Source organism: Acanthochromis polyacanthus, chromosome 2, assembly GCF_021347895.1.
Source record: "Acanthochromis polyacanthus isolate Apoly-LR-REF ecotype Palm Island chromosome 2, KAUST_Apoly_ChrSc, whole genome shotgun sequence".
NCBI lineage: Eukaryota > Metazoa > Chordata > Actinopteri > Pomacentridae > Acanthochromis > Acanthochromis polyacanthus.
Window position 1 is genome coordinate 35,405,687 of NC_067114.1, and position 27,184 is coordinate 35,432,870.

The 27,184-nt window shown below is 39.7% G+C and overlaps 1 protein-coding gene across 1 annotated transcript; it reads left to right on the forward strand.

The window, feature by feature from the left end:
* The first annotated feature begins 750 nt into the window (after positions 1–750).
* On the forward strand, positions 751–27,001 carry slc7a10a (solute carrier family 7 member 10a). The gene is given in 12 exon segments (XM_022214044.2): positions 751–861; positions 863–998; positions 6,458–6,662; positions 10,172–10,323; positions 19,002–19,127; positions 19,633–19,786; positions 21,508–21,631; positions 21,992–22,095; positions 22,265–22,361; positions 22,523–22,672; positions 24,777–24,954; positions 25,072–27,001. Coding segments are annotated over 12 exon segments (1,623 nt in total). The 5' UTR covers positions 751–765; the 3' UTR covers positions 25,173–27,001.
* The last annotated feature ends 183 nt before the right edge of the window (positions 27,002–27,184 follow it).

Below are 27,184 nucleotides of genomic sequence, written 5' to 3' on the forward strand. Positions count from 1 at the left end.
GATTCCTCATTGACCGCTGCAACATCTCAGCTGGGATACTGTGAATTTCATCCTGAATTCTTGGTCGAGTCGTGCACACTTTACTCTTGAGATAGCCCCAGGTAGATTTCAAGAATGCATTCGTACAGGAGGACGCCATCTACAGGAAGTAATTTTTAAAAAATGAAAATTCCATCATTGTTTGTTAAATGGCATGTTTTAAGGTTTCAATTACTATGAATAAAATACTTTTCTTCCATCACTCTTAGTTTTATTGGATTGTTAAAAAGTTCCTGTGTTTTTGTGTCACCCTGTATCTGTGGCAGAGTTCAGGAGTTTGTGCATGTCCAAAATAGCTAACTAACTAACTAACTAGATAAGAAAACAAAGACTATATTATTGATGATGGAATGCATTTGTACAAATTATATAGTCAGTGTATATTATTTCATTTGAAGTGGACACCTTGGTATTATTATTAATATTAATATTAATATTATTATTGTTATTATTATTATTATTATTATTATTTATTTGGTAGAATGCTAGACTTCTACAGCGTGGAGCATCAAACTCATCAAGTTAATGAGGACACGTTTCTTCCTGGGCAAAATGCATCATTGCCATATTTCTAGTTTTTGTTGAAGGGCTTCATAAAAAGAATGAAACACGGCTTGTCAAGAAAACTGCAGGTAACATTTTTCTCTTCTAGATGCCTGGATCCTGACACACCTTTGCATCAGCGTACCTGAGACAAGGTAGGGAATTCAGCGGCGGTCCACGCGCATGCGCCAGGCCTCCTCCGTTTCATCAGGAGGATATTATAAGGACAGCCCGGAGAGCGGAGCCTGGTTCAGTCTACAAGATCTGGACCGGACCGAGGCGTACTGGAAGCGCGTTTGTAAAGGCGGATGAGATGCAGGACAAAAAGAAAAAGAAGGATGAAAACTCCTCCAAGAGCGACAGAGTCACCCTGAAAAAAGAAATTGGACTTCTGAGCGCTTGCGCTATTATCATCGGTGAGTGTGACAGCTTTTGTCCTACATAGTGTATTCATGAAGAGCGGGTCGATGCGGTGAATTCAGCAGCTCAGAAAAGTTGATGAGGAAACGCGTTAGAGTAGCCAGTAGGCGGTATAACTGTTCTAACTGGGCTGGTTGCTGCTGTGTTGTTACAGTTAGAAAATTATGGCTCACGGGACGAGTGGATCACGACAGTTTGTGTTCGAGTCCTGATCTACTGTAAGGACACTGTAGGGGTATGAGTGTGACTTCTCTTTCAGAAATGCTGTAACTGTAACACTTTCGCACAGAACCGCCAAAATACGCACCGAAATGTCGCTTTTACGCACAGACGCTCGGCCATCTGGTTCTAGTTCGGAATGCAGGGTTTTAGGCTTTGTGTGCAAACTGTTGCATCACTCGGGGTGATCTGAATATGGACATGCCTACGTGGCTGGATACAGTAGTGATGTTCTCACGCTGAACTTGAAAGGCGCGCAGACAAAGCACAGCTAACCATGTGGTTCTGTGGAACACTTTAACATTAACAGTGGAACAGTGCCAGAGTGAGGGCTCTCTGTCCATCCACCGGCTAAAACGGAGCAATAACGCCGGTCCTTTCAATCACTGTGTCCTAACCCGCCCATACTAAAATGCTCTTGTACTGCAAGACATAAAATTTACATTAGAGACGCAGCCATAAGTGAAGGGCTGTCATAATGAAGGAAGTTCCGTTGTTACTGACAGTTTTTCCTGTACTTTATGATGCATCCCACTACTCTACTACTGCATTACGCTGAGACAGTCTCATGTGAAGCAGCAGGCTGGCAATGCAGTGTGTCTTTAGTGTATTATAATCTAGCAGTAAGGCAGAGGGTTCCAGACAGTCAGCTGCCCTCTGATAAGCAGCCACTAGGGCATACATGTGGGCTCGATATTTCTGTAGACAGTTGGAAGACACGGTTGTAAATGTAATGACATGTCATAAAAAACGTCCTAAGGGTATTTCTGTGTGTTCTTGGAATTCGTTCAAATGTATTACAGACATTTTACCACTACTTTTTTATTGTACACTATGGGTTGTTACCTGGAGAGTGTGGAAACTGGTGTCTGAAACTAAATTCAGAACTTTGATTTATGACGACTAAAAGTGACTTCAAAGATAAGGTAGATCAACATACACATTTTAGAATATAAATCCATAATTGAACTAAATTACTGCATAGTGATACAGAATTTGGATGAATGACAGGAGATAACTGTGGTCTCGCTCAAAAAATGTTGTAACTTAAGATCACTTTAAAATATGAACTCATGCTTTTGTTTTTTTTAGTAGTCATTAATCAGTCTCAGAAAATCACCTATGTGTGGTCATATACAACAGGGAAAGCAAAATCATAACACAGGCTTAAACTAGTTGTCTTTGGTGCAAGCTGCATATGATTTCACTGGGAATGTGCCAGTAAAAACAGAATACTCCAAATGGAGCTCTGTAATTTGGACATCAAACAGCAGAGCAAGATTAGATCTCCACTTCGAGAAAGCCCTATCCAACTTAGGGACGACTTCTCCAACTAAAGAGGATGGCAGAACGTACCAAGTTGACTGGAAGTTAAAGAAATGTCATTTCCACTGCAGTTTTCACAGTGTTAATTACCCCCTGTATGTGCAGCTCACAGATCATCAGGGTTTGAACTACATTTATGGTGACATATATGCAAATTCAATTTTAATGTATTTCACTGAGCACAAACACAATTCTGCAGGAATACACAGAGAAAAATAGGTGCGTTTTTGTTTCTAGGACAAATAAACATCTTTTGCATTACAGTGAAAGAAAAAAACCTCTGACTTTGGAAGAGTTACGAAGTGAAAATTCAGCAGTGTGGCCCTTTCTCTCCTGGTGTTTTCAGTGGAACAGCTTATCTGAATAGCGAAAATCGTATTTATTGTACTATGATGGAAACTGATATCGTTTGTTTGCCGACCCGTTTAACGTAATTTGTCAAGCAGTGGGTGTAGAAATCATTTACCAAGCTCTCAAAATATGTCATCTGGCCTGATGAGACCTTGCTGATTGTTACAGGGCTGTAAAGATCATGTATTTGATCTTTTGTAGAACTGCTAGTTAAATTTTGCAATAAGCTGAGTGAATCTCTCAAGGTTTTTGCCAAGTCACACACACGTACACGAGCACACACACACAGACACAAGCACAGATGGAGCGAGACGTGTACAGTTACTACACACTGGCAATTTGAGTCATGCTACTACCCACCCACCAGTCGACTCATATATCCAAAGCCCTACTCCAGTAATGTGGAATACTGCTGTCAATAATACTACATGCAACACTATTACTACTGCTTGTACTTAGGACTTAGGAGGAATGTATCAGATGACAAACAATGTTAATCTTTCACCATGCTGATTTGTACTTTTATGACATTTAGTAGTAAAAAAGGGCTGGAGCCACCATTCCCACACATTTCCATCTTTATCTCCTCTCCTGCAACAACCTGCAGTTTTTTCCCTTCGGGGGGAAGCGTTATTGTCACTCCCTGTTTCGTCCTCGTTAGTACTGGCAGAATAAGCTCAGATCCATGAAGTGAAAAAATAAAAGCATTACATCTAAAACAGCCACTATGTTCTGACAAACTGTATGACTGAAATAAGAGTGATTTTGTCGCAGTTTCGCACAAGACGGTGGTTGGGGATTTCTTTGAATGAAATAGTGATTGATCTGAGCCGTCGTTTTAAATGAACATCTCAGCTCTGGTGCAGGAGGCCGAGAGGGTCACTAGGACTCTGATTCCTGCTTTCAGCTGCGATGCCAAACTTTATGACATAACAAACACAACACAAGCATTATGTAACCGCTCTGCATCTCACCACGGCCTCCACAATCACATCAGACAGTGATAAATGCACTCCTCGGGCCTCCTCTCTTGCTCTGCATCATTAGAGAGCATTCAGAACCGCGGTGTGCCTCATTGGGTTTAAACAACTAAAATGTTTACAGTCAACAGTCATATTTTTTCTTGTAGAGGCTTCTTTCATCTCATACATCTCCAAAAAGGAGGAAAACATGGAGGACAGTGCAAAACACGTTCTGCTTGGACAGCTGCTGTTTGGTTTCTTTGTTGTGTTAGTTTTTGTTTTGGTAAGGACGTATGAATGCCAGGCTGAACCTTATCCAACTGAGCCACTACAGAACTGATATCTGGCCTTGTGTGAGGGTCGGATGAGCCAAAATCTTATAATATGCCATGTTTCTACCATGATATAGGACTAAATTATTGTTTGCAATGCTTTTTTTTTTATAGAAATCATACAAAACAGCCTGATATTGCAGCTGCACTGATGATATCAATGAACCTTATGAAAAAGGTTGCCTTACTCTTATATCCACCAGGGACTCAATTACAGTTTTTTTCTACTTTTTCTTTTTTGTATTTACTCTAATATGCAAGAGTCAAATCAACAGCTCTGAGAGGGACAAGGAGTCAACATCAGTGGTCATTATATAAATGTAAATCTCCTGTTTTTCAATCGTAAATTAAAGAATTCTGTGTTTTGCTGCTAATAGATTTGGGGTATTTAATCTTTTGACCCTGTTGCAATCTCTGCTAATGCAGTGCATAATATATTCTCAGCTGCAGTTTATTGCTGTAGGTACACTGAGCTTACACTAATGTAGTGTAAAACTCTCCTGCAATAAATCCTACCTTATAATTAATCTGCTCTCGATCATACATGGGCAGACAAACTATTAGAAACGCAAGATAAAGTGATGCTTTTCAGCAGCAAAGCTACAATGATCAGCCGATTAGTTGTCAAGTTAATTTTTCACCAACAATTTTGATATTCATTCATTCATTTTGAGTGACTTTAAAAAACAGTCAAAAATGTCTCTGATTGCAGCTTCTTAAATGTAGATAAAATGAATATCTTTGGGTAGCTGACAAAAAATACTTTTGAGGACATCAGGGACAGAGTTTTAAAGATGTTCTGACATTTTATAGATCAAACAACTAATTGATTAACCCAAAAAATAATCAATAGATTATTCGACAATGAAATAATCCTTAATCGTTGAATGTATAGTTTGATCAACAGCTCTCTAAAAAGTGTCTTCATGAATTTTTATCTACTGCAAGACTATTATTACTCTTGTATACCTAATCGACGTTCAGCAAAGTGTTTACATATCTCTTTGGCTGTCCAGCCATAATTCCAGCATAGAACAACATCATAAACAATGCTGCTGCCAGTGCAAAGAGATTCTTGTGACACTATTTCTTTCTTTCACTTTTCTTCACATCTGTATAATCCAGATTCAACAAAAAGTTGCAACAGCTACTGCAGGAGTGTTTATCTCCAGCCCTCATGTTTATCTAGGCTCATTCATTTTTGATGCTGAAAGTGACCAAATTGTAGCCTAGCCACGCTATACCCATGTTTCTGACGGCACAAGGGTCTAGGGAAGCTCGACAGGGAGGGAGGCGGGCTAAAAGGTTGTCTATCAAATCCCTCTGCAGCAATTGGGTAGGTATACAACCAATCAACGCAACGAATAGGCTAACGTATCTCCGAGAGCACCGGCGGATTGTGGCTAAGTCCCATTAGCTTCCCAACCAGCGGTGCCGCGGAGCCGCGGAGCCAGCTGGTATATTAAGGATTTGCCATATCCCGTCGGCATAAGTCCAAATACGTCTTTCTTCTCAATGAAACACTTAAGTGCCGTCCTTTGTTTATCTTTCAAGTTGAATTTTAGCTTGAAATCTTTAAGGGCTGTGGCCAAAGCCGAGTCGAAAGATAACTGTTTATTGTGCGCTGGTTGTTTCTGTCAGAATCGTCACGCCTCTGTCGTCACTTCGTTACGCCCGCCTTCTGACTCTACACTTCATGGTGATTGGTCCGGCCAGTTTTAGGAGAATCCAGCCTCGAGCCTTATGGAGGGTAACTAGACCCACCCTGGCAGAGAATTAAATTCGTTGCCGTGGGTTGTCTAGCGCAGCTAGGCTAACCAAATTGACCAGAAACCACAAAATGAACATAATCTTTATGACATGGTGTTTTTTTTTTAAACGCACAAGTCAATGAATTTTTTCCCAAATTTTTTATTCTGATTATTATTTTGCTGATGCTGTTTTTTTCTTTGTCCAAGCACTTTTTGTTTTAACCCTTTGACGTTTATGGTGTCATCTGCATCGGCATCCCGTGAATGACGAAGATGCTCGACAAGAGTGATAAAGCAAAGGCCGATTATTTGAATATGAAAATCACACCTACGTAGACTTAATTCTAAACATTTGGAGTTCAAGTTAATCAATTCAAATTCAGAATTATAATGTGGCAGCTTTGTGTGTAACAGTCGTGGTTTTACATTGAAATTATTTGTGCTCTTCAAATATTGAAATATTAAATCTTTGTGTAGGTATGTGTAAATAACCAATATACTTCTTCCTCCTTAGGGAACATCATCGGCTCTGGCATTTTCATCTCACCTAAAGGAGTGTTGGAGCATGCAGGCTCAGTGGGGCTGTCACTCATCGTGTGGGTTTGTGGAGGGGGGATCTGTGCCCTTGGGTCCCTGTGCTATGCTGAACTGGGTGTCACCATCCCAAAGTCTGGAGGAGACTACTCTTATGTGACAGAAATCTTTGGAGGTCTAGTAGGGTACGTACAGTTGTTGTTTTTTTCAGTTATGCCACTTGTAAAATCCCTTAGTGCAACAGGAACAGTTGGTCAATTCTTGGCTCTTGAGTTGTATTTACTTGGTGTGGATTATGCTGCAGTAGTCCAGGGTTGGTTTAATAGGACCTCCCTCCTGGAACCAATCAGCTCAGAAGGTCTTGTGACTTTCCTTTGGTCACGTGACAGGTGAGCTGATCACAGAGCAGCACTGTAAGTCATTTGAGGAAGTAAAATGTTTCCTGCTCTATGCATGCCTATAGACACTATACATACCTTCCTATGTGGCTTTGTGTGGTTTAGTTATTTGCAATTGTAAAATACATCCAAGAAAAAATACTATAAAGGAAAAGTCACGTCGAGAAGCAAAAGAAGAAAAGAAGAAAAGGAAAATGTAAGAAAGTTCTGTGTTAGTTGATCCAAAGCTGAACTCTTTGCCTACTCTTCAGTCCCTCTCAGTCACGGTATAAGTAACATTGGTGTTTCTTCAGTCCGCTAAGTGCCAGCATTCTGACATTCAGACACAGATCACATTTACTGTGATGTTCCTCATGGCTTCATTCAGACAGGCATATAATACGCTATTAAGAAAAGAGTGATAGCAAACTATTAAAGATATCAACTTATTCAAATAACAAACAGCCTAGTTCATTTGTAATTTACCACTGTTTTACAAACAGTGAAATAAAAATGTTCTGACAGCTGTGATGAAGCTCAGGACTCTGAGGACCTGAGGATGTCTGCTGCAGTATGTAACAGCTGATTAACTATAAATTTTAAACTGTGACAGCTCACCTGTTGTGTGGGAGAAAAAGTACACAGTGTGTCATTGGTCTTAATGTCTGAGATCATTTATAATTAGAAATAAATAATTTACTGCTGTTCCATGTGGATAATCGGCAGAACTCCTTCTCTTTGAATATGGTCCTATAGATTCTGCTGATGTTTGATGCTGCATACATTTAACAACCTCAGATTAAAGACGCCTACAAAATGGTGAAAACAACAAACTAAATTTCATCTAACATTTTGTCGTAACTGGACCACATTCATTATTGGTGAATCTTTTTAGTCTGACCTATTCTTCCCTATTTTCTAATTTCTTTAGGGAACAGTGAATGAGACAGGTGTTTTGAGATTTTGTCAGCAAACTAGATCTGTTGTATTTTTGGAGCAATGTTTGTGCTTAAATGAAAAAAAGCCATCCCCAAATCGCTTCACACAACTCAAAGTGCATAACTTGTGCATGTCTAAATGGTAATGTGACTTCGTGCAGTTCAGACTTGGGCTTGCGCACTTTTAGAGAAAGTGCCCAGGGTCTTCATTAGACCATGAAGCTGACATTTTGAGATGCTGTCAGATTAACAGAAAGGAGAGCCTGACTGAAAAGGGCTCAAGAAATGAGTTTCCCTCCGACTAGTTTTCTGTGGCTTGCAATGATTTGAATTAGTACAAAGGTTTGAGCAAAATGGAGTTTTTCCAGCAATGGAAATCTATTTTTCACAATTATGAGCAATACTTTTACAGTTGAATTTCAAAACATACCCTATATAGATAAGTAATAAGGTCACAAGGTCACTCACATCATGACATGCACTTTCTCAGTTCTTTGTGGCATAAAATTTTAAAGTCTATGAAGTAAACTATTACCAAGCTTTCATTTAATCTCAAAAGCTCATGAAATATGGCCAGCATTGGACCCACAAATGAAAAATAATAATACACGAATCACTAATCATTTTTTTAAATAATCAGTTTCAAAGAATATCTAAATTCAGTTGACAGACCAAAATAAGCGAAAAATATCCATAATATTTTGATCCCCTTTGATCCTTTGCCTTTTGTCTAACACTTTGAATACTTTGATTAATGATGAATTATCTGCAAAATAAATGGTGTATCCATTTCCATGATATGTACTGTGTGTTTAGTGCTAACTAGCAAGTTAAGCATGCTGCCATGCTGATCTCAGATAATGACATGACAAGTATGGCACATGCTACACACCAGTATTAGCATAGTCATCGCGAGCACACCAGCATTAGAACTGGAATGACCAATCAATTATCCATCCATTTAATATTTATACACTGTTTAATTCTCATTGGGGTCACAGGGAGCTGGAGTCTATCCCAGACAGAGGTCTCCGTGGACAAGTCACCGGTCTATCACAGGGTTACATAGAGAGACAAATGATCTCACTTTCATTCTCACCTACAGACAATTTAGAACTTCACTTATTTTGGTTTTGGACAGAGGGAGAAAGCTGGAGTACCTGGAGAAAACCCACGCATGCACAGGGAGAACATGCAAATAAATGCAGAAAAATACCGGGAACGCAAACCGAGGACCTTCAAGTTGCAAGGCGACAGTGCCAACCACTGTCCTACTGTGCAGCCATTTAATCAATAATCAACTAATAAATTAGTTGTCAAATATTAAATTAATCTGCAGCTGCTTTGGTAATGGACCAATCTGGGTTTTTTTTAATTTTTGAAGAATAAAAAGCAAAATTCTGTGTTTCTAGCTTCATAAATATAATTTTTTTTCTGGTTTCTTTCCTGTTCTGTGACCGTAAACTGAATACTGTGGATTGTGGACAAAACAAGACATTTGAGGTCAGCTTTGGGAAACACTGATTGACATTTTTCACCACTGATATTTTAGCGAACAAACTACTAATTAATTAATTGAGAAAATAATCAACAGATTGACAATAAAAATATTGTGGTTGCAGCCCGAGTTAGCATACTGATCTTGGCTTAGCTTTTGGCTTAAAACACAGCCAAATAGCAAGTACAGCTGCTAACATAGCTGTAGACTCTTAAAGCATGTCTATACAGAAGGCATTTCAGAGACATTTTCAGCTGCCTGTCTCACGTGTGTCAAATGAAACAGATTTTCTTTTGTTGTAAAGAATTCTTTCTACACTGGATGTGGATTGCCTTCCATTTTACTTGCACATAAACATGACCCATATAGGTTTAACCTCAAGTCTTTATTCTCCTAGTTTATGTTCAATGACTGTGTAATGGACTCTTAAAACGTGCATGTAATAAAGTCTTTGCTTTGTCTGAATCCTTTCCAGACACAGACAGAAGCTGCTTCAGCTCTGCTATTGTGCTTCTTGTGCTGCATTGTTTTTGTGCAGACACAGTGCTAGTGTTGTTTCTTTATCTTCTCCATGTTCAACGTCTGTCTCTTAAAGCCAATGCCAAGATGTCCTGAAAAAAGCACTCAACCCCAACTGCTACATTGGAGCTGCACATGAAACTGTGGCTGTGCTGGCAGCTTTCAGTATAAGCTTGAATGTGAAGTCATGATGGAGCTGAACGAGAACACCAAGAGGCCACGGCCTCTCAAAGTAGCAACCCACACACAACAGCTTGTGGGAGCAACTTTGTATAAAACTTTGCATAAAATGTTTTTAAAGAATGTCACAAAAAATGCTGTTTTGTCTTATCGGAAACCCTGCTCTGTCTCTTGTCCTGTAGCTTCCTCTTGTTATGGAGTGCTGTCCTCATCATGTATCCAACCACGCTGGCTGTGATTGCGCTCACCTTCTCCAATTACGTCTTGCAGCCGGCCTTTCAGAACTGCCTACCTCCATTCATCGCCACCAGGCTCCTCGCCACCATCTGTATCTGTGAGTCACCTCAAAGCACTCTGAGATTCCATTTTGTCTAGATGAGTTTTACTTAGAGAAGTTCATGAATTTAGTGATGTTCCTAAACTGTACTTTTCAGATCATCTGTCAATTAGTGTCTCCAAAGCTCTTGAGCCCTTTTATACTTATTTTCTATGCATGGTTCTCTCGAGCTGTTCAGCCAGGCTAACTAGTTCAGTTGATCCTACAAAACTGAAACAAACTGTAGCTTGAAACACGTGAAGACCTGTACAGTGGAAGATTTTTTAAGGGAAAATGTTTGAGGAGACGTCTTATGCTTCTTTTCTTTAAACTTAAAGCCTAATGCCACAAAGCAGTTTTAAGCCAGAATTTCAAGTAGCAAACCTGGGCAGGATTCCCTCTTGTGAGATTTCTAAAATTCAGTTAGGCAACTTTTCATTCAGCATGTCAGTATTCACTTTAAACTCACTTCAGATTTTTAAAAACATACTTCAGTGTTTCATTTTCCTAAAATTTGTGGGAGGAGGAGAGCAGTGGAAAGCACAGAGTTTGTAGTTCAGCATAGCAGCTGGGAATGGCTGACATTTCACCTGAGAAACGCAGAGAAGCAACAGATGTAAAAGTAGTCAGTGTTTGCATGTCCAGTGTTGTGGTGATTAGTTGATCCTACCATACTATAATTACTGTGTTGCATGCACCACAGGAAGCAAGACAACAAACTGTTTCAAAGTTTGTTTCTGGTGATTGACTGATGATGTTCAGTGACTGGCAGATTCTCTCCTCAGCTTTTACAAACGGACAAGCTGCTTATTGGATGGATTGCTGGACTGGTCTACCCAGTGGATTAGTTCAAAGAAGTTTGTAGAAACAAATACTGAGTCATCGATGGACTTGTTGATCATCTTTCTTGCTGCTGTTTTCCCCAGTGCCTCTGTTGTTGTGACATCCTGGTTCCCAGTATCACACTTCAGACCCTGTGTTGCTTTAGACATTCAGGTCATCTGACTGTATGACCTGCAATTTCTCCTAGTGAGGTAATCACCACAAGAGGCATCCTTTCCTTGGTCACCATAATAAGCAAATGTTGTTAAAGTCAAAGGCAAAACTTCAAAGCACAGATGCAGTTGATTAAAACATATTAATAGAGCTTCTGAACCCATTGGTGGATTTGAAAGGCATGAAATATCAAGAAAATTATTTAACTATATTTATATCTTTTTAAAAATAGTTTATGGCTTTATTACTGTGTCATACTGCACAAAACGCATTTTGGAGTTCTCTTTACTTCTAGACATGACTCTGCTGTTTCCATAGATGTACAGGACTTTATATTACGGTGAAAGATTAATCCATTGAGTAAAATTGTGACAGGAGCAAAAACACACCCAGAAACTGCTTTGTTTTTCAAGAGTTAAATGAAATCATGAATTAAATTGCTTCAGAAACAACAAAAGAGAGCAAGGAAAAGAAAGAGCAGACCCTGTCTACACAAATCTGTCATCTAGCAGAACATACCTGACCACCATATTTGAAGTGAGCAGCTAACAGGTGGAGGGAGTGCAAAGTAAGAAAACCATCACAAACCTACAAAGGTTAAACCAAACTAAGAAAACCAAATCCTGATACTTTTGTCTCATAGCCTAAAGACATTATACACTGTGGTAGTTCACAGTGTGCTGATGGCTGTCATTGTCATTTGATAATTCCTTTCGAAATGCTGTGCTCTATTTTCAGCCTCTAATCTGATCAGCGCCTTTGCTTGAAATGTTGGAGTAGAGCAATCTGTATTTAAATAGCCAGTGGCAAAAGCAGACTGTGCATGTATCTGGTTGACAAGCCAGCCAGTTTAGTCTTGTCTGAACCGGATGGAGAAAGGCAAATCCATGGGAGTGGGATGGGTATCTGTGCATTAGAGCGTGTGCACGTGCCAAATTATGGTTAGCATTTACAGAGTACACTGATGAACCTCTACTATTTTTGGCAACAGAATGTTATAACTGCTGCCTAAATAGGCCAGAGGCCCACTCTGTGTGAGTGTTTTTTTTTGTGTTGTACTCTTGTGGTACGAGTTTGTGTGTGTGCACACGTGTGCGTGTGTCAGGATCAGTGTCAGACTACATAATGGTGCCAGCCTTTGTGGACGCCGCTAATGAGAGGGTGTGTCTAAACTATTGTGCATTGTTTGATGCTCCTGTCACTGGGCACCATGGAAACAGGAAATGGACAGAATACCTTGCACATCAGTGATGGAGGATCCCATTGGCCAGCTAACATTTGGGTGGGATCATTGATGTTCCTATTGGCTGCTTAGTACCGCCCCTGTCCTCCATAGCATTGCACTGCAGACCTAATGTAACAGACACTTATTTACTCATCCATGTGTGATCAGCAGCTATATAAGTTACACGTCTGAAACTTCTTCAGCAACTTGTGAGCAGGCAACGTGTCAGGTTCCACGGCACCCTAATAACTGATGGATAAGATATTATTCTGAATGTGATAAGAAACTTGACAGAATAGCTTATGTCCTTCACTGTAGCTCCATCACCCTTAAACACCATGTAAGTGAGATGTGTCATGTCAAGGTGGTTACAAAACTGCTGATCAATATGAAAGAATCTGGGGAGAAGAAGTATTGTGAATTATACATAATGTTAGAGATAAACAATCATTTCCCAGCAGTTTGTGACCCTGGTTTTCACTCTCTGACATATACTGGATTATTTTGTTCTGCACTGCTGAATCTGACTGTGTCTGCTCTTAAGTCATCTGAACTTTACTTGGTTAAGTGTTTATGAATAGAGTCAGCCTAGATATGTGTTCTCACTCGATCCTCCCCTGCAGAATGTACTGCATGAGAGTCACAAGTGACCTGTATGTGTGTGGGTGAAAACCAGACAGGTCCAGTTGTGGGCTGACTGTGTTCTTAGAATAGGCACATTGGATGGCCTACAGCAGCACCGTCATGCACTCACTTCACCCATTTTAGAAGATTTAATATGTAACACTGTTTTATTCTGCCAGATATTGATCGGTTTCACTAAAAAGAAACACAAAACCTACAAAAAAGTACATTTTCAACTAGTGAACATTGGAATTTTTTTTATTTCACCAATTTCTCTGTCAGCTCTGACTGATTTTAATGAAACTTATATAAGACTGTCTCACTGAGGCAAGCATCATTATTTTCATACTGAAGAATGACTAACGATGCGCCATTTCTTCAAGGCAGGAGGGATTCACACTGTGATTCTCAATTTACTGATGTGAAATAGCAGTAGCAGCTTCTCTTCTTCATTCTCACGCAGCAGGGAACCAAATTTTATCACTACTTCAGTGCAGCATCAGTGTGTAGGTGCAGCAGAAAGAGAAGAGAAGAGATGTCTCAGCCAGTCAGATGTTAAATCTCGTCCACTACCTCATACTCTGGCATATTGAACAAAACAAGCCTATGAAATTAAGCCATCATTCAACATTAATATTTTCATTTCTGATCTACTGAATGGCCTTCACAGCATGTATCATTTCGGTCATTCCTCCACCAATGGATGATTTGACTTAAACTTGGTGTGGAGGTGAAGTATGGGGGCAGGAAGAACACATTACATTTTGGTTCAGATATAGAATAGAATAGAATAGAATAGAATAGAATCACTTTATTCATCCCTAAAGGGAAATTCAGTTGTCAGCGTTCTTATCTGATTAATTTTGAATTGAATAGCCTGACTGCTGATGGTATGAAAGATTTTCTAAATCTTTCTGTCCTGCACTGTATTTAAAATTCTGAGATAGAGCATTGCGTGTGGTGGGCAACTATGCTCTCCAAGTTCCCTTCTAGTTTATGTATTAACTTATGTCTTCCACTCTGCACTTTTTCAGTGTATGTAAACAAGAGCCCTTTGTAGAATGAGAACAACAACTCAGCTATAGGTACAGTGTCGACACAAATGAGCAAAACTATGGTCAGTATGCAAGCTTGGTATATATCCAGACAACATGCACAACTTAAATTTTAACATGGCTGAGTGACTTCAATTCAGTGTTGGCAGGCCTCCTTAGTTTCCCATGCTGGGTGTTTTATTGAAGGCTGCACAAAACTTATTTAGAGTTTGATTGAGAGATTGTGGTCAATCAGCAGACTAACAGCTATAGCTGCCCTGTAGATGGAAAAACCAGAATGGGAAAAGCGTGAGTTGAATAATGAGATAATGAAAATTGGAACCCTCCTATGGCAGAGAAAAAAAATGCAAACAGACACATTTAACTTGTAAATATAAGTGTAACTGTACTGTACAGCACACTTACCAGATACCTTCCATCAAAAACTAAGAAAAATGCTGCTTTTGTCAGTGTCTGTCCAAAACTCATCTTCAGAGACATGGCCATACAAAGCTCTGCAGTGGCTTAAGAATAGAAACAAGGTCCTGTCACATAGGAATGTAAACTTCTGCTTTGGTGGAAAACTGCTACAGGACAATTTATGTCCCAGAGCAAAACTGCACAAAATCACAACAAGCTCAACAGTTGAAATACTGTAAGCTTGGATTGACCAAGCTTATATACTTGTTTATTCTTACCAATGGTTCAATCAATGAGTCTGCTTTGAAAATCAGGTAATGATTATTACTTTAACATTTTGTTCCTATGTATCTTATTTGTACAGTGAAAATGTCATTAGGAAAATACAAGGCTTTAACCGGGACTATCCTTTGGAGGTTATAACATAAATGACATACGTTATGCAGATGACACAGTGCTGATGGCAAACAGTGAAGAAAACTTGCAAACCATAGTTTCCACAATTAATACAGAGAGTAAAAAAACTTGGTTTGTCTTTAAACAAAAAGAAAACAGAAATAATGATAATTTCAAAGAAAAATATCATCCTAACCTGTAACATAGAATTTGACAAAGAAATACTGAAGCAGGTTCATCTTTTCAAATATCTTGGTTCATGGATGATATCGAATGGGAGGTGTGAAACAGATTATTAAAAGTTGAGTAGCAATGTCAAGAACGGTATATTTGAAGATGAAAAATATACTGACAAATAAGAAAATACTAACTAGCATCCCTATGAGGACTCTTAGCTGTTACTTTCTGCCAGTTCTGATGTATGGATGTGAATCTTAGAACATAAATAATAAAATGTGAAACAAAATCACTGCAGCATCAAGAGATGTGGTTTTACAGATGCTACATATATTTTATGAGGATAGAATAAGCAATAAAGATGTTTTAAAACAACTCAACACAAACTATACACTATTGAACAAAATTAGGAAGTGGCAAGCAACATTTTTTGGACAAGGAAAGAGATACTGATGGACGGACCGACATCATGGCTACACATGGAATGGGAAATAGTCACAATTAAGAAAGCAAAAGATCAGACTAGATGGAGAGAAATGATCACCGACACTGAATGTATTGGCATTTGATTGATTGATTGATTGATTGATTGATTTTAAATTCCACATTGTAATGAACTCTGCTGAACAAAGATTTTCAATTATTTATTTTACGTTCTTCTAAAAAAAAATTATGATTTCACATGAACTCATATACTTTCCGATCTACTTGTACCCTTGTCCAGCCCTCTTGGCTTGGTCCACTTTTAATATAAGCTTCAGAGTTCAAATTGTATATGAATCCAATAGACAAAAATTAACATTGTGCAGGGCAGAATCTGTATCAGTCACACTTACACTACACTACTGCATCTGCATGTGTCTACATTTAGTTTTTTCAGAGTAAACCCTGTAGATTTACTGTTATCCAAAGTGCTCCTGCTGTCAGATACCTTGTGGCGGTCAGACATCGCTGTAGGGTTACTGCCAGTTCTGCGACTCCAGTGACGAGATGCTGGACCAGGAGGAGGCGTTACTGAAGTTAAAGCCCCCCGATAAATCTGAACCGAGTTGGGATCAGAATCCATTAGGGCTAAAAGCAGTAATTAGTTTAGTATTCTAGTGCTGAGGCAGCCTTCAATAGAGGCAGTGACAGCAGGACACAGATTTACCTGCACTGTCACATTCAAAGCCACTGGCACCTCCTTCCTGTCAGGGTTAACACAGAGGAAACCTTGGGGATATGGTGGAGGGGGGAGTCCACAGGAACACAGAAACGGAAATGCATGTACCACCCCTAGGGTAATTGACTATAAAACACAGCGGTGTTGTAGGGGAGAGAAAGCTGTGCCCGGTGCCACCAAAACCTCCTGCCAAAAATTCACACGTGTGTGAATGTGTGTGTGTCTGTGCCAGCGGAAGCAGTTTGTTCAGATTTCTGAGGTAGGAGGGGAGCCTTGCCCCGGTGATGGATGACATGGACGATACCACCCTCCATCCATATATGCCTGTACACACAAACACCCAGACACACACATGCACACGCATGCACACACACAGACACACAGATTGCTGAGCTGCTCCTGCAAGACCGTGTGTTTGCATGTAAAAGCCACGCGCAAAAGGTCAGGAGTCAAATGCGAAATATAAAGAATGAATAAGACAAGGAAGAGAGACTTAATGACACAGAAAACCAAGAAACAAGAAGAGGGACAAAGAAAGATGGAGAGTCTAGACAGTCTTGCTTAAACACACTCTTTAAAATAAACCACTTATTAACCTCAAGCCCTGGATTTGAAGTGCCACACTATTGTGATTGTATGTAAAACACATGCAGCTGATAAGTAGTGAGATGGGGGGCTATACTAACAATGCAGTGTTATCTAAAACCATTTAAAACATATTCAGCTGTTTTTGTTTTGCTGTTCATCAATGCAAAGACAAAAGAAAGTGTGGTACTTAATCTACAATAATGCTGATAAGCAAGTGTATGTTGCTGCATGTACTATACAATACTGTTGCACTAAACAAAGCAGAAACCTGATCTAATCTCAGACTAGGAATGACTGCATAAAACCAGACTAGCATGTACAATTGCCAATATATTTATGTAATGACGTGCATGTCTGAAAAGGGCTTATAACGTACAGCATTGTACAAACACAGCACACAGTATTATGTCTGCAGTACTGGTGGAGTGTTAACGTGTACTTTGTAAAATTAAAAAAGAAAAGCACAACAACACTTAGATCTTCAAATTGTTCTCTCTCTGTGGCTTTCTTTGTGCTGGCAGCCCGCTCACACCTCCCACTGGGTTTACCTCTCACTTCTAAGCTTACACTTGTGTTTGAGGGCAGCTGGAGAGCCACTTGCACTCGCTGGGTTTTGCTCTCTTGGGATCAGGCCAGCCCTTGTTATGGTGGCATTCACAAACACGCAAGGGTCTCTGTCTAGGTCAATGGCTTCCACACACACATGCACACACTTTGCAAGCAGGAAACAGGAAGTAGAAATTGTTGCAGTAGGAAGTGTTCATTTCCATACTCCTGTGGGTTTTGTTAGTGAAGATGTTCATTTTGTTCATGAATGTGCACTGACGAGAGGAAGGAAGACTTAGTGACTCAATATGCAGACATTAAAGAAGGGCTGCAGAATGTATATAATCCACATGAAATGACACAGCCGATGTGATTCATTTCTGCTGTTATGATGCATATGTGTTTGTATATGTCCAAAATAAACTGTAGACTGTAATAGTTGTGTATGGACGATTGAACATTTTTATGCAATGTGAGCATAATATGATAAAAGTCTGCTTCAGTCATCACATCTCCAATTATTTTAATGCTCTCAATGCCGATAATAAAACTCTGATTCTTATAAATTTCATGCCACACTTTTTGTAAGAATTACCTTATTTATTTGAATTTCCATCCTATTTTGTTATTTCCTTTATTTTTACCCATTTTACACTAGTTTAACTTAAAAGAAACTATTCAGTATCTACCCTACACTGTTGATTGTGTATTGCTCAAGACATGTATCTAATCAGATCCTGCTGGGGGCGGGACATTGTTCCAGACCAGACTGTACATACTGCAGATAGACAGAGTTTTTCTTGGCATTCAGTGGACCTTTAGGGAGGCGACTACACACAGCAGTAAACATAATCACACTGTACTTTACCAGACAGAAATCTATGTATTTTTCTGTTGTTTAGACCATTTGAACAAAATATAGCTCTTATGTCGGAGTAAATGTAACCCAAGTTACCGAAACTGGGTAATGTTATGCCATTTTTGTTCTCAAATCTTCTAATTTTGGCACTGATAATTTTCTTTTGGCTTAAACAACTCACTGGAATGCCAAAAATCGTTCCATGCAGGAAAAAGCCTGGACAGAGGCAACTCCACCACAGTCAAAGTACTGCATTTTGAAATGAGTTCATTTTATCAAGAATCAGAAAAATGTTGAATCATGAATCAGATCATCAGCCAGGCCAGTAATCAGCCAACCCCTACAAGTCCAGATAAAAATATATTGATCCAAAATTACCTCGATTATTCTCTGACTTTTCTAATTTAACATTTGTGGTCGTGCTCTAACTACACGTCAACTAGGGTTAAGAGCAAAGATCCATACAAACGTGCAAACATATAGCTATTACAGAATCTGAACTCAACAGGTGAATATCTCCAAAGTAGCTTCAACTCGATGCTTTACAAGAAACACACATCCAGCTGGTAGATCAGACTTGAGGTTTTATCTGATTAAAGTGTATTTATTTGTCCTCTCTCTCTCTCTCTCTCTCTGTATGTGTGTGTGTGTGTGTGTGTGTGTGTGTAGTGTTCCTGACCTGGGTGAACTGCTCCAGTGTGCGCTGGGCGACGAGAATCCAGGATGTTTTCACTGTGGGAAAACTCCTTGCTCTAGTACTCATCATAGTGGTAGGGCTCGTCCAAATCAGTAGAGGTAAATTCATGCACACACACACACACACACACACACACACACACACACACACACACACATGTACAGACACACACAAATGTATTGTGGTGACATTAAATCCTTAGTGGCAGTAATTGCTGCGGTTTTGCTCTGGGTGGTTTGGAAGTAACTGTACATAGCGAGGTACAGTAAATAGAATTTGAGAATGAAGCATGAAAATGTGATATAATCAGAAACCACACTGCTGAAGTAATTTCAACAGCAGAACAGAGGAATGATAAGTGGGACAGAAATTAAATCCAAATAAAACTGATATAATGGGGGGAAATGTATCAAATAAAAATACACAGACAAACACTGACATTTACAATACATTTCTGTGCATTCTGTTGAGTGGTAAACATGTTGACATTTGACCTTTGTGACCCCTTGTGCACATGAACAGTATAGCGTAAACAATTTAGCGAAGAAATTAAAGAATTAAATAAGTTTCCCGTATGCCTGCCTGTCTCTCATGTGTTTGTAGGTCATTATGATGCCCTGCGACCCAGTGTGGCTTTCGAATTTAGTGAGGACCCCTCTGTGGGACAGATAGCTCTGGCCTTCCTTCAGGCCTCCTTTGCCTACAGTGGCTGGAATTTCCTCAACTATGTCACAGAGGAGGTTGTGGAGCCACGCAAGTATGACATACATGGATACAGTCGTGAACAAAACTTTATATACACTTGTATATCATGGCAGTTTTTAGATTCCAGCAGCTTCTACAATTCTTAATTTTTTGGGATGGAATGATTGAAACATGTATCTTTGTCACAGAAAACAATCATACATTGGGGTTCTTTCATAGATTTATTATCAGACAAAATCTGCTGGGTCAAAAATATACATACAGCAATGCTAATGTTTGGCTAAATGTTCTTTAGCCATTTTCACCCCAACTAGGCGCTTTTGTGAGCTGTCCACAAGCTTCTACCAATCCTCTACTTGTATCTTTGACCACTCCCCTTGACAGAATTGGTACACTAAAACTAAATTTGTTAGCTTTCTGACACAAGCTTGCTTCTTCGGCACAGCCCGCAGGTTCTTGATGGGGTTTAAGTCAGCAGCTTAGGAAGACTAGTCTATAGCTGTAATTCTAGCCTGATTAGCCATTTCTTTACCATTTTTGTTGTGTGTTTGGGATCTTCGTCTTGTCCAAGACCCAACCTTCTGGCTGATGATTTTAGGTTTTCCTATACAGTCTAGACGCAATCCAGCCTTTTCATTATTTCATTAACTTTATGTAAAGCACCAGTTCCACTGGCAGCAAAACAGCCCCAGAGCATACCACCACCATGCTGGATGATAGGTTTGGTGTTCTTGGGGTTAAGGGCCTCACTTTCTCTTTTCCAGACATACGGTATTTCTGGTCATTGTGGTAAATAGCTTTTTTGTTTGTTTGTTTTATCTGATCCCAGAACTTTCCTCCAGAAGGTCTTTTCTTTGTCCATGTGATCAGCAGTAAACTTCAGTTGAGTTTGAAGATGCTGGTTCTAGAGGAAGAACTTCCTTCTTGGTTGGCAGCCTCTCAGCAGCGATGATGTAAAACATACTTGACTGTGAATGCTGACACCTGTGTTCCAGCAGCTCCTAATTGATTATAAACCTGCTTTTTGGTTGACTCTTGTCCATCATGACCAATTGTCTCTCTGCAGCAGGTGATGTCTTGCATTTTCTCCATAACGGTGTCAGTAACACAATTGTGCCATGCAGTTTATACTTACAAGCAATTGTTTGTACAGTTGATTTTGGGATCTGACACATCTTTGAGATGACTCCAAGTGACTTTCCTGACCTGTTCAAGTCAATGATTTCCTTGGTCAGATTTGTACTCAGCTCCTAAGATGTTCCCATTCTAGCGTGATGAGTCTGTCAAATGGGCCCTATTTAAATTGGCTCAGAGAAGTCAGCAGCTTCAGTAATTGCAATCACTCACAAGAAGGTAAGAGGCCATGCTGCTAAGAACATGTGATCAACTTTCTACATCACTAAAACTGATCATACAAGTTGCTGTATGTATGTTTTGAAACCAAAAGAATTTGTCATATCTCAAGATAACCTATAATAAATCTATGAAAAAAACACAATGCATGATTGTTTTTTGTGACAAAATGACATGTTTCTGTCATTCCATCATAGAAAATTAAGAGCTGAAGGAGCCATTGACAACTCAAGACTGCCATGATGTGCATTATTTTTTATGCTATGTGCATGTAAACTTATATTCATGACTGTAGATATTTTTTATATCTCTACAACTTCTCATATACACTAATGTACAGTTCTTTCTTAAGAACTATGAAACTCTGTATTTGTAAGCACCAACATTTACTTCTGTCTTCATTATTTTGCTTGTTATTAGGAACCTGCCCCGTGCCATATATGTCTCCATCCCTCTGGTGACCCTGGTCTACACTATGACTAACATTGCCTACTTCTCTTCCATGACCCCACAGGAGCTGCTTGCTTCTAATGCTGTTGCAGTGGTGAGCAGCTCTTCATCTCTGTCACTGGATGTTTCATATATGTACTTGTATTGGCTTTTTTTTTAAACTATGAAACAAGAATCATACTTGTATGGAAACAAACTATCTGAGACAGTAAGTTTGCTGGAGCTGAAAATGTAAGCATGACACAGATCACAAGCCACTAATTATCCTATAAAGCAACAAGTTCTGACTACTTTGCTCTGATGGATTTGAAATACAATCGATGTTTGGGAGATGAAAGGATAAGGCTGTCATTATTGGATTCTTAAAATAAAATAACCCTGATTGTGAATACATGTATGTGTATCACTCAGTGAAGACCAATAATCTGATCCACCCTTTGTTGTGTTGTTTTAGACATTTGGGGAAAAGCTCCTGGGGATGTTTTCCTGGGTGATGCCGATCTCTGTAGCACTGTCCACCTTTGGAGGAATTAATGGATATTTGTTCACCTCCTCCAGGTACACACAAACATAGTGTCCTGCTGAATGTTACAAGCCAAACCTACTTTTCAATGTCCTTTTATCGCTGCTTGTTCTGTCCTCAAAATATAAACAAATGATTCAAGTTATTCCTAACATGTTCAGAGAAACCTGAGCACACACACTTGTTGGTTGCGTCTGTTTGCAGATTGTGTTTCTCGGGTGCCAGAGAAGGTCACCTACCTTATCTGTTGGCTATGATCCACCTTAAAAACTGCACGCCAATCCCTGCACTGCTGCTCTGTGTAAGTACTGATCTGACAGTTTTGTCTGAAGTTTCACAACTATGCAAAGGTGAACAGATAGTCACACACATAATCAGTGCTTTACTGGAGAGCCCAAATTAATTTGGTGTGCTTTCATTTTTCGTTAAATTAATGTTTGAAATTGTCTCCACGTCCTGCAGTGCATTGCCACAATAATCATCCTGTGTATTGGGGAGACACACAACCTGATCAACTATGTGTCATTTATCAACTATCTGTCCTATGGTGTAACCATCGCTGGCCTCCTCTACCTGCGCAAGAAGAGACCCAACCTGGCCCGACCCATCAAGGTACAGATACTTGTTTATCCATCTGCTTTACCTGCTTTATCATGTGGGGTACACTGTGGACAGGCCACCTGGACATCATAAGGCCAACAAAGTCCCACACCATGCACACTAACTCTCACACCTACAGGCAATGTAGCATCACCAATTAACCTACCATGCATGAAAGCCCACGCAGATACAGGGAGATCACAGAAAGGTCCCAGCCAACCAGCAGATTTGAATCGAACTGTGAGGCTAACAGTGCTAGCTGCTGCAGCACCACGCAACCGGCTACGCGTAGAGGGTTTTATGACACGAGTGGACGTTTCTCTACTATTTATTTTAAATGACCAACCCAGTGTCCTTGTGCCAGAACTCCAACTGTATCTGGTGAATCCAAGGAGTGCAAAATAACAGCAGAACACACTGAGTCACTCTCTTGCCTCCAACTCAGAAAGCAGAAGCTTGACCTGTTCCATGTTTTAGCAGATATAATCACATCACCTCACTTCTCTCCATTGGTTCCTTGTTCATACAGTCTGGTTCAAAGTTACATAGCAGAAATAAAGACACCATATTAGTCTGCAGTCATATATCCACAGGTGGCAACTGTCTGACTGGTTGAGGCTTGAATCTACAGGTGCTTTCGCCATAAGGACCCCTCAGTCTTGAAACAACATGCCTCAAGAGATAAGGCCACAATAAGAAAAATGGACAAATGTTCAGACATAACACTTAAGAAACATACAGGACTATATTATAGATAATTTTTGCTAGCTACCGGTGAGAGCTAAAATGACACCTCATAACGTAGAAGCCTTCAAAAATTAAACAACTGAAATATAATGTTAATCTTTCACTTACTTGAGTAAATTATGTACTTTATTTCTATTTTTTCCAAAAGGAGCTCTACATAGTGTGCCATTGCTCTCACCGCATTTCACAACATGATAAATGCAGAAGGTGGCAGGTGCTGTTGTAACAGAATTATGTCAATATAAAGTTAAACTCCAATTTGACATTGTTGAAGTTACTTCACCAACCTGCAAGGTGTGTCTCAGAGGCAATGGAGATAAAACACAGTTGTGGCGTCTCTGCTACAGGCTCTTGCTCTGTTTGCACTCCATATGCAGCTTCCTGTTTTTAGGGAGCATTTGCAGGATTCCAAACTCGACAGCACTGCCGGTATTTTAAATGCCTGTCAAACCTGTCATAAAGAAGCAAAACATGTATTTATTTTAAGCTTTTCACCTGAGTAGAAGTCCATCAGTCCAAGCAACAAAAGTGGACACTGAGAGCTGTCAACATTGTCAGACACTAGTTTGTCATTTACAGTCATCATATGGACAGGGACAAGAGTTTGGCGCCCCCTGGTGTCACACATTTTAATGACAGTTTGTATGGGTACACAGATCTCATGTTTTTATTTGTCGAAAAATTTAAAAATTGCTTAGCTATTCACAGTTGTTTAAGTTTCTCTCCAGTCATTGATATAACCCCTTAAAACTCATCTCTGTCAATCAAAGTTATATATTCATAGACTGGTTACATGAAAACAATCCATTCCAAACAAAGCATTCCTCCTACTTAGCTGTAATTCTACACTGCTGCTTTCTTTAGAATGAGCAGATCTTTGAAGTCACTGACTCTCTCTCTCTCTCTCTCTCTCTCTCTCTCTCTCTCTCTCTCTCTCTCTCTCTCTCTCTCTCTCTCTCTCTCTCTCTCTCTCTCTCTCTCTCTCTCTCTCCATCCATCCCCATCCATCCCTTTCCTGGTTGCTGCAGTTCAAGCACATCTGCTCACCGATCACTCAACCACTCCTACTTCCTGCTAATTTAACCATACATGTTCAAATCATAAACCAATTCCAGAGGAAAATACTGATACAGAAAGTCCCCACCTGTGACTTTAAAAGTCTGGTTCCTTGGGTTTGTTACATTTGAAACACTGGAATGTCTTAAAGACTGACATCAGCACACTCCATTTTTAAGGTGCAAAAAAACTCATAATATATCTTCCAGCATGTTAAAAAAAAAAAGCCCCACAACAAACTTGATTTCCACTGGATAGCTCTTTGACAGGGGCAAGGGATTGTATAGAAATATGTCTGTTTTATTCCGTGCAGGTCAACATGCTGGTCCCCATCACCTACATGATTTTTTGGGCTGTGCTGCTTGGCTTCAGTCTGTACTCTGAACCAGTGGTTTGTGGCCTGGGAATGGTCATCATGCTGACTGGAGTCCCTGTGTACTTTGTGGGTGTTCAGTGGAAGGAAAAACCCAAATGGATCTACAGGTTGCTCGGTGAGTTGGTCTGCCCCACCACGCGGCACGTACTGAACGGATTTTTGAAACATATAGATATATTTATGTTGTTGGTCCCTCTAATTCTGACTCCTCCTCATGTCTTTTGTGTTGCAGAAAAAGTCACATACATGGGCCAGAAGGTGTGTTATGTGGTGTTTCCTCAGGAAGACCCCTCAGAGACTGAACCCCTCACTGCCTCCAAAGCCACAGACTGAGCAGTGAAGCCAACCAGGAATTCATTTTTTACATGAACACCTGTACTTCCACTTTTTGTTTTGCAGTTTTCCCTATTGATTGGTCAGTGAATTGTTAAGAGAGGGCTGCAGTGTTGAAAGGGCTGTATGGTTATACTTAAGGCATTAGCATGTTAGTCCTCCTGCTGAGGCATGTGTTTTATTTGTTGGTTTGATGGCATTGTCCATCCATCGTTCTACCCAGTATGCCAAGTTCTTTTTCTCACACATCTTCATCTCATCTTCTCCCCTCCTCTCATTTAAACAACTTCCATTTGCGATCCTCTAGTTCACTTCCAGGACTTTTACTTTTATGACTTTAACTAAATTCTCATGCTAATGTGCCTTATGAAATGTATAGTTTATTGGTTTGTGCGGGTATTTCGAGTGTGTAGTATTGTTTATGAGGTAAATATGCAAGCAGTTTCTGCACTTAGCAATACTTCTTTATTACTGCTGCTACCTTGAGCTCTGTTTCACTAATTACTCACGTGATGTTCATTGTTGGTCAACTGGATGAGTAATTTTTCTCTTTGTATATCTGCTTGGCTACAGTATCTGGCCATTCTTTTTACTTTACACCCACTGTTGTATTCTAAAAACAATAGATCACTTCTCTTTCCTGATATATACTGTAGGTGCCTTCATGTTTTCATTAGAGAGATTATCTACGTAACTATCATCTTTCCCAGCAATATTGACAGCCCAGGCAAGACAGGAGGTAAAGTTTGTTGCTGTCAGTTTGACCAACGTTTCGAGGAATTATTAAGATGAATCACTACAACGTACGATGACAGGCTCTCCGTCTGTTTCAAAAGAGTCCTTCTTTGGTGTTCTGAGTTAGGCACTTTAAGACTGTTGAGCTTGTTGCTTTCGAAATGTTATCATCTTTGGGAATGCCACTGTGAACTCTTTCAAGTTGTTTGACCAGCCAAGACAGTTATTAGATTTCAGATTTCTCACCTGCCTCTATGGTACAGTATTTACCATTAATGTGTTGCTGGATAACATTTGCAGACTCCACACTGACAGACAGATGGACGGCTGGAACTGCATGTTTACTCGTGCACAGGCCTGTTCTCACTCCTCCAAAGACACACTGTCCCTGCAATGACCCCTGGTCCACTGACTTAATACAGTTGATTTGATAATAGAATATTGATGACCTGAAATACTGTTTGTGGTCCTATTGACTCAGCATATGGACTTAAATACTTACATACTTAGTTAAATAACTGACATAAGTTGCATTTTATTGTAATGGTCAAACTGGCACCCTGGCTGTGGTACCAGCACCTTTACAAAGTATGTTCAGTTACTGTGGCCCAGGAACCATTGTTGTAGACATGTTGCATCTGGGTACTCTCTTAATAGCACTTGTTTATAACTGTTAATGTTGTACATACAACAGAACAAATGAAGGTTTGGGCCACTGGCCTATTTGAACTTTTAAACCAGCACATTTAAACTTGAAGTGAACATGGGATCCTTTTCTAGGCCTGTAGATGCTGGGAATTTCTTGTGCATCAAATCCTCAAAAAGAGACTTAACTTAAGATGACACATCCTGCATGTCTGCTCTGCCATGTCCAGGCGCTGTTTGCTCTGAGGTCTGTAAATACTGTGTTAAAGGAAATAAACTGCGCGCCAGGGACTACAAAGATCACATTCCTCAGACATGTTGTGATACATTTACATACTGTACAATTGATGGGTGTACCTCTGTGTTTTGTAAAAGAGTGTGAAGTTGTACAATAATAACAATAAAATAATTGCTCATTAAATATAGCAAATTATAAAAAGCAGAACTGACTTACTGTTAGTGAGTGTTTTGTCCTGTGCGGTACCTTCATCTGGTCTGAAATGGTCATTTTTCTGTGCATGAATAAATAATGAAATAATGAAAACGGCAACAAGAATAAGCATGCCAATACGTATTCGTGAACATGTTACAAAGTACAAAGGTGACTATACTACAAAGCAAATAGCTTATTA